A 9,168-nucleotide genomic window follows, 5' to 3' on the forward strand; every position below is an offset into this window, starting at 1 on the left:
GGGTTTGATTTCAGACCACTGCAATAAAGCACATATTGCAATAAAGCAAGTCACACAAAAGTTTTGATTTCCCAGTGCATATAAAAGTTATATTTATACACCCTGTAGTCTATTAAGTGTGCAATAGCATTATGTCTAAAAAAAAGTACATGCTTTAATTAAAAAATACTTTATTGCTAAAAAATGCTGACACAGAGACACAAAGTGAGCACGTGGTATTGGAAAAAATGGCGCTAGTATACACGCTCCACACAGGGTTGCCAGAAGTCTTCAATTTGTAAAAACCATAGTATCTGAGAAGTACAATAAGGGGAAGTGCAATAAAATGAGGGATGCCTGCATAATACAGTATTTTACCTGGTAAAATTTTTGAAGGTCTCGTTCCTTGCATGCCATTTTGTTTGACAGGAAGCACAGATAATTTCCTAACACAGTGAAATCAATATAATTGAGAAATACCCCATTATGTTTGGGAGAGGTTAAAATCTACATAATAAAATCTATGTACTGTGATTATGCTTTTGTGGGTGAGAACCAAGAGAGATGTTTCCTGGTGGTGTTTGTCTCAAAAGCTTATTTGTTTTCTTTCAATCAGAAACAATGATGGTTCCAGCTATTATAATGCTTCCATCTTCATGGGGCAAATATATCAGGAAACTGTTGAGCAATGAGTTGAGTGTCATGTAGGAAATCAATGGCAATAGCCAAAGCCAAATCAGATAGATGTACTGATTACTGTTTTTCTGTCTTAGCCTTTCTGTTATCTCTAACAAAGAAACCCAAGTTTAAACAGAATTACTGAGAATTTCATAATAAAGTACATTTTTTGTTTTCAATGGCACTTACATGAGGAAGTCATAACAGCTGAGACTATTTCAAATATTTTAGTACTTACAATACTTGTTCCTCTTATGAATGAAATAAGGTTTCGACTGACAGGTATTAGAATTAGCATGCAGTTAAAATTCAGGCACAGTGCGGATGCTCGTGCCCAAGCCAGTGTTGACTGTCCACATGTAAAGACATAAAAAAAAGATTCAGGGAAAACAAGGATCCAGGGAAAATAAAATGCATTTTGTTTTCTGAAAAAATAATGTTTAACCATAAACTGTACTTACACCCAAAATAACTCGTGTGTAATGGAAAGACTCCTCCTCTTCATACCAGTAGAACGTGTCAATAAACAGATAAAAATTTATTCCCAGCCATGAGAGCTAGAGTAGAAAGGAAAGAGAACCAATGACTACTACCTTCAAGCTTTTTCTCTATTCAAAATCACTTGGGGTTCCTCTTTTAAAGTGGAATGAAAAGCTTCTCAATATTAATCAGAATTACTCCACATATTTATTTCTCATAGATTAGTTTTTAATAGGATTATAATGGTAATACATTATTACCTTTATTAAAAAGATTTTAAACACATATGAGTCAACTTTAAGTGATTTAATGAAACTACAAAACCTTCTCAATCAACGTTGCTTGACAATGATGTCAAGAAAGAGGAAATCTTTAAAAACAACTCCGAGAGTTCTCTAGAAAAATGCCAATTTCATAGTCTAATTCAGACTTCATTTGATTTAGAGAAACACTCATACATTATGCAAAAACAAACTACTTGACTTTAAAAATAATTAAAAATGAGCTCAATCGGAAAACAACTTTGCATGGTTCTATAAAGGGAAATTAAATATATCTACTGAATGTTTTCTAACAAGTTTTAGTCTTTTAACTAGAGTAATACTTCAAGCTATTTAGTGTTCCTATACAAGTTTTCCTAAAAATCAAAGACTATTCAATCTATATATTTAAAGTTGAATAACAAAAATGATACTTACTACTAATATGGTGGAGAGACCCTCATTCAAAATCCAGCACCCCATCATGATACTTGTTGCTCTTTGGCTGTCAGCAAATTTCTTTTCCCTCACCTGTGTCTGGATGTTGGGTCCTTAGTAAGGGCTTCCCTAGTAAATTATTTTGTCTTTTTGTCATAGGAAGCACCTACAGGGAGCAGCTCTCGAGGAATTTCTAATTAAGGACTTCTTGCCAAGGGCACATCACCACACTGACATGCCTCATGACCTGGGTAAATACAAGGCAAGTCTCTGTCTAATGAATGATTCCTTTCGTCAGAGATTTTATAAGAAAAGAAAGCTGGTTTTATTAAATTGTCCTCATGTACTTTATACTCATTCATTTTCTACATGATTGCAGTCAAGATGATAATAAGTCTTGATGTAAATTTGAGAAATAACCTAAGTGCTGAAGGCTGCATATAGCAAAGCTCTTTCTCTATTTGTTATTTTTTTCCACCTTTTTTTTTTTTTTTTTTTTTTTTTTTTTGAGACAGAGTCTTGTTGTTTCACCCAGGCTGGAGTGAAGTGGTACGATCTGGGCTCACTGCAACCTCTGCCCCCTGGGTTTAAGGGATTCTCCTGCCTCAGCCTCCTGGGTAGTTGGGATTACAGGCGTGCACCATCACGCCCGGCTAATTTTTGAATTTTTAGTAGTAACCGGGTTTTGCCATGTTGGCCAGGCTGGTCTCAAACTCCTGACCTCAGGTGCTCCACCTGCCTTGACCTCCCAAAGTGCTGGGATTACAGGCGTGAGCCACCGTGACCAGCCATATTTTTTCCACTTCTTTAATTCCTTTGCCCCTCTTTCAAAAAATCTCTCTGTAGAAGACAAAGAGTGTGGGCTAAATGAATATGAATTAAACCGTCTTTCAGAAGATGGTGAAAAGAGATTCTAAAAAACATCAGATAGAAAACTCTCATATAAATCTAAAAGTGTGACTATAAAAAATGAACTTTTTTGTGGGACTGATGTAATACGTGTCATTAATCACACTTGGTGCACCCATGCGGCAAGTGCAAATATCCTTTCATACTCCAGTCACCCCAGGAGTGGCTGCACGGGAGCCTCGTCTGTCTCTGATTTTGTGTAAGTCATAGTTGTTCAATATAGTGACCATAATTCTACTCTGGTAGGCAAAATTGTCCCAACTGAAGCAATTTTCTGGCTGGTTTTGGCCCAAATAGTTCCTTTAAATTTTTTAGACAAGATGAAAATAGGAGGAGAATCAATTTTGGACAATCAAATCTCTCCTGTTAAAAACCTGGTAAGAGTAAGAATTGTGAATATTCATTTATCTTTATTTACCCAGGTACTATTAGGTTAAGGACTTTTCAAGTATTGTCAGTTAAATCATACGTGGACTCTGTCAGATCGATATTATCATGAGACCCATTACAGAAATGTGGAAACAAGCTTAAATGAAGTAACTTGCAGTAGGTAGGTGGTTGGAATTTGAATTGAGTTCTCTTTGACTTTAACATCTTCATTTCTAACCATTACCTTATACTCTCTGTTTTATGAAATATTAATACATGGACCTGTGCACCAAAGCACACTGAATATACAGATATAAATTGCAGTGCTGTAAATAGGACATTTAACTTATAGGAATTTAATTACAAATAAATGTTGCCATGTGTGATTAAGTACACTATTTCTACATAATGCCAATGAATTACAGAAAAATGGATGTTATTCTATTATATTAATAATAATTTTTATTTTCTGCATTTTGGGGTGCATTGACGTCTCAGGGTCTTGCAGTCTTGGGGAGAAACTGCTTAAGTTAGGGTTAGCTCATTCCTAGTGATAGCAAACAACTGGTTTGGGAACATGTCTTTGATATGCAAACCAAACATAGTCCAAACCCCTAACCCTCTCTTTCATTAAACTCTCATACATAGAGTCAACCTTTCCCCTGCCCTTGATCACCTCAGAGCCAGGTACTGGACAACGAGGGACCAATCACACCTGTAGCCCAGGGCCTGCGGAATCTATTCAAACTATCCAATCTTAAACCTGCTCCCCTGATTATACAAACTTGCCCTTTTCTTCCCGTGAAAGCCACAAATAAGGCTCTGCCCTGTGTTCTCCCCTTGAACCTTCTGCCTCCTCATTCATCCTGGTTAAATATTTTGACAAAGAGGTGAGTTTTCTACTTGTCGCCCAGCTCTGATGTGTTACCTCTTTTGATTCTCATTTTCCACATTAGTTTAATGGGACTAATAACACCTACCTTGTAGGGTCATTCCCATTCCCCCTTCACTCCCAATCTGCCTAATACGTACACACACTCATAAACACACTCACAATTAAACAAGATGATGCTTCTTTTGGAGAAGTCTTGGACTGGCCCACAAAAAATATAGTAAATTTACTTCTTGGAAAGACATCATTTTTAAGGGATTTTTTCACTGTAGAAATATATGAAAGCACAGGCATTTTTGGCAGCATTGACCTGAGATTAGAGTGCAGTTAGTAAGATATCTTTAGTAGCTTCTTTAACCGTGAGCAATATAAAGATGTAAAGTCTTTATATTCATTTCTTTAAGCCAATAATCTTCCATGATAAAATGATTTGTTATTTCTGAAGTGTTTAGGATTTACATATCTTAGAAGCATTATTCAGTTGGGTTATAAAAATTAATTCAGAGAGAATACATCTAGAATTTTATACTATCTCTTCTATTTTAGATTCAATGAGTGTGAGGAAGAGTTGAAATGTTCTTGCCTTCTGTGTTCTTTACACAGTGTTACAAAGGAGAGACTTATATTGCTGAATAATAATGTATGGTTGGCCAGGCGCGGTGGCTCACGCCTGTAATCCCAGCACTTTGGGAGGTCGAGGCGGGCAGATCACGAGGTCAGGAGATTGAGACCATCCTGGCTAACATGGTGAAACCTCGTCTCTACTAAAAATACACACAAAAAAATTAGCCGGACTTGGTGGCACATGCCTGTAATCCCAGCTACTTGGGAGGCTGAGGCAGGAGAATCACTTGAACCTGGGAGGTGGAGGTTGCAAGTGAGCCGAGATTACGCTACTGCACTCCAGCCTGGGCGACAGAGTGAGACTCCATCTCAAAAAAAAAAAAAAAAAAAAAAAAAGTATGGTCACACTTTTTTGTTAATTGCTTAGAATATTTCTAGTATCACGGTAAAAATAAAACTTGAAGTTTAGTTTTAAAAATTAATCTTTACATGCTCCATCCTTATTTCTAAATGTGATTTCTTTATTCCTCATTTTGAATATGTAAAGAACATTATGTTATGTTAAAGTGTAGCTATTATTCATTTACAGTATACAAAGATGGTTAGCAATTGTATTATGGAAATACAGCTCATGATTTAACTTGGGCATTTTTCTTCATAGATTTTATTTTTATAAAATGTGCAATGATGTTCAGTTCATTTGTATCGAAGAATCATATGTGGATTTCAAATTATATTCAAATTCATTCAGAGCTCAACAGTTTTGTATAATTTATGAATATATTTTTTCAACTTTTCTATTTTTATTAATACTTTTAAGAGTAACCTGATGACACCAATGATTGTTTTGCAATACTGAGATCAGACTTCCTAAGACTCATGATACCATGTCTTCTATCACACACGAAAGTCCAACTCAGTTCCACCTGCGGGCTCCTTTACACAAGCACTCAGTTTTTATAAATAAGGTATTAGGTTGCTCTCATTATTTGTTAATTTACCTGGTGAAAATTCTGGGAGGCACATCATGCCCAGAGGTCAACCTCAGTTTTTACTTCACTGAAGGAATCTGTACAGATCACAGTTGAAATCAAGATTCTCAATCACTTTCTAAGAAATGATTCCCAAGTTAATGGGGTTGTGTTTAAAAAGAAAGGGAATTGTACAAAAATCTACAGAAACAATATAAATGTTCAGAATTTGATCTGTTTTCACCTAATTGTTTCCATTACTAATAGGTAGTGCTCACTTCATTTCTCAGAATTTTCTCAGAACAAACGAAGTGAAATTTGCCTTGTTTCTGAGGTGGCTACTGGCTTTCTAATTAAGTGGGTATATTCATTGACTTTTCCAGCTCACCACAAAAGATGATGTGGGCTTTTTCCCTTGTAAATCTCACCAGTAACAAACCTACTATAATGGAAAAAGTAGGAGAGAAACAGAACAAATACATTTACAAAAAGCAGGTTAATTGCTTGTGTATGTGAATGCAAACTGTACACTAACGATGCTACATTCCTTGACTGGTTTTGCTCTATTATATTTTAGTTATTTTTAGTTCCTTAGTTGATCAATTGACCTAACAAAGAAATACTTTGATTTTCAAGAGCAAGATTGATCACCTAGTATATTTTGTTGCTGCCTCCTGTGATCTAGTTTCCCTGTGGATGTAGCAGAATTCATAACGTATAAAAAATAGCAGTGCAGAATTATTCTCTCTTAAGCATTAAATACGTTTTTGCCTTTTCCTAAAGCATTTATAAACATTTAAGTACTAAGGTGTACATTAATGGCAACAAAAGAAAAAATGCAAACACATATAATCCCAGATCCTTACATGGCTATTTTGAGGAGTGTTTATTGTGATAATTATGTAATTATATTAGATAAATTTTATGTTGGATAAATTTCATTTTTAAAGGAAAAGAAGAACAAAAGAAAAAAATCCATACATTAACATACATCTGATTTTTAAACAAAATTTAATTAATTTAAATTAGTATTTTACCTTTGCTGAATTAAGTATATTAGGCTTTTATTTCAGAAAACACTGTATTCTCTTAATATCATTTAAAAGTGGCTTGTGTCACAAACTTAGTTTATATTAACCACTGAAGCTTTCCCCCGTATTTGTGGCATGATTCTTTCCTTTATCCAACTCTCACAGTCTCAAACAAATACTCTGAGTCCGCTGCCTGCATCACACAATCCTAGGCACAGCGGGTATTAGAGGTCTGGCTTCTCTATTTGGAAGCTTACAACGCAGCTGGGGAGGCCCCAGGTACACGTGCAATGGCTGAATAATCATTTAAAGGTGAGGCTATCCTCAAGTGGTAGAAATTGCACAGCTGGGGCTCCTGACGCAGGAAGAGACCTAGGTAACAGCCTCCAGGGAGAATCCTTCAGACACGGTGGATTGAGGTGGCTTTTATAAAAGAAAATAATGTGAAGAAGAGAAGGAGGAAAGTAAGTTTGAATCTCTAAGTTCTCTCAGAGTCTTGTTTATGCTCCTAAAACATCAAACAGCAGGGGAAAAACATCCCTGCCTCCATTCCTCTTCTTGCGGTCGCTTTTGGTCTGGTCTAAGCCCAGAATGTCTATGTTTGGTTCCCTTCCCATTCTCCCGCCCTCATCTTCGTCATCGCTCACATATGTTTGCAATGCATTTCTTCTCTCCATTTATCAAGTCACCTGAAACCTTTCTTAAAGTTGATGGGATAGCTGCTTCTGGTAGGGCATTGATGCTAGGTTACCTGAGGATCTCAGTTCATAAGAGAACAGACTAATTCGTCATTTCTTACCCCAAATTAAGTGGCACAATTCAGTCTCCAGTTCTGCAGGTTTTAAATGTTCAATTTTGAAATTTGGTGAAAGTCAGGATTATCATGCTCTTTAAGTGTTTTATATTGCATCTAGCACATATTAGAACTTAACAAACATTTAATAATCCATATAGAAACACATTTACTTCTCTGCTTTTTGACACACAAGACACAGATACAGTCCCAGGGATTTTCAAGGAGTCAGTGGTTTTCATGAAAGCGTAAAAGTGAAAGGGAAGTTTTCCTTTCTAGGCAGTGAATCATTTAACTTCTGAGTTCAGGAAAATTTAAAGTTTAAGAAGGCTAGTCTAGAAATCCCTTCTTTGCATATCCAAGCTGTTCATCTCTCAAAAGTCAAAGTGGATGCCAGAATTCCATAGATTTCATTTTTCAAGATGAACAGTCATATTTGAACATATTTCAAGCCAGATGGTTTACAGTTCATGTATTTGTTGGCGTTTTCCTGCCACAACAACTAAATATTGAAGACACATATTTGTGACGAGGAGCGCACTTCCAACCATCTTTTCCTGTTGCTCTTTCAGGCTGCGTGCTCACCCCCTCCCCCAGCGCCCCATCACTGCATGCCGCAGGGGAAGGCTCCCAGCACTCACACAATGAGTTACCTCCAGTTGATTTAATAGACAGGGGATAGGCGAAATCACATAAAAGAAGCCTCCTCCAAATACATATTTCTTTTAACAGCCATGAATTTTCCAGTAGCAAATAAGAAAGCAAATAAACAGCTATTGACATATTCCATTTTCACGATCCATTTAGGCAAGCTGGAAAGTTTACTTTTTATCCTCCTAGTACCTTATAAGCCAGTTTGCCAAACTTGGGACTATTTGATCAGAGTTCAGAAAAGAACAGGAACATCTGACAAAGGTTTAGTATTTTTTGTTTAATGCCATCAGATATGAAAATAGCAGCTGGAGAAAGCACTGCACATTTGTTCTGAAGGATGCCAATGTCACTCAGCAGGTTCGGTAATATCTCTCTTCCAGGATGATGGGACTTGCAGTTCATTTGTCATCTTATGCACAATTTTTTATTATTCTACTCAGTTGTCAATGTTTGCATTATTACAGTCTTAAATATTCATTTTATTGTCAAAGGGCCATTGGGAAGTCAGACTGAACAATATGGAAATTTAAAACATGGAAAATAGAAGAAAGAATGTAAGCACGTAAAAGAATTATGTTTGCTTAGTACTATAATGAGATTTCTATGAATTTTCCATAAGCACTTCACAAGAAACTGGCAAAATGGAGTAAAGCAAACCTGTCCACTGCCATCATTATAACCGTCACCCAATAACCCAGAACACATACACACAAAAAGACTCAGTAATATTTTTTTAGATATGGTTTGCAGAGTCCCATATTTTGAATGAAAATTTCCCCTAGAATCATGACCCTCGAGAATGGAAGGAGATCATGGGGATCCTGTAGACCAATGTTCTCATGTTACAAAGGAGAAAATAGAGACCAAGAAGATAAGGGACTAGGCTTAGGTCCCATTGCTGGTTAGTGGAGAAACGAGACTAGAGCTGGTGTTCAGATCCACTGGCTATTTCATTTTATCACTCGCTCCACTTCTATTTTCACGACTTTGCAGTGTACAGTGGACAGGGATGAAAGAATTAACAAAAAGCATATCCTGAGCACTCACTCCGGGAGCCCGAGTCCTAGACAATGTTGCCTGGGAAATGCTAATTGGAAAAATGTAACCACTCTCCAAAAGTCTGGAGTGTGGCTATTTCTAGAGGGCCACC

The 9,168-nt window shown here is 36.5% G+C and overlaps 1 protein-coding gene across 1 annotated transcript in view; it reads right to left on the reverse strand.

Annotated features, from left to right (window-relative positions):
* The window catches only part of NOX3 (NADPH oxidase 3), a 60,874-nt gene extending 58,952 nt beyond the window's left edge, over positions 1 to 1,922 (reverse strand). Inside the window, exons 1-3 of the mRNA XM_055267840.2 lie at positions 1,836 to 1,922; positions 1,119 to 1,214; positions 896 to 1,006 (exon numbers count right to left, since the gene is read on the reverse strand). Coding sequence (XP_055123815.2) covers positions 896 to 1,006; positions 1,119 to 1,214; positions 1,836 to 1,883 — 255 coding nt within the window. The 5' untranslated portion in view covers positions 1,884 to 1,922. The remainder of the gene's footprint in view (positions 1 to 895; positions 1,007 to 1,118; positions 1,215 to 1,835) is intronic.
* Between the last annotated feature and the right edge of the window lie 7,246 nt (positions 1,923 to 9,168).

This window comes from Symphalangus syndactylus, chromosome 2 (assembly GCF_028878055.3).
Source record: "Symphalangus syndactylus isolate Jambi chromosome 2, NHGRI_mSymSyn1-v2.1_pri, whole genome shotgun sequence".
Classification (NCBI taxonomy): domain Eukaryota; kingdom Metazoa; phylum Chordata; class Mammalia; order Primates; family Hylobatidae; genus Symphalangus; species Symphalangus syndactylus.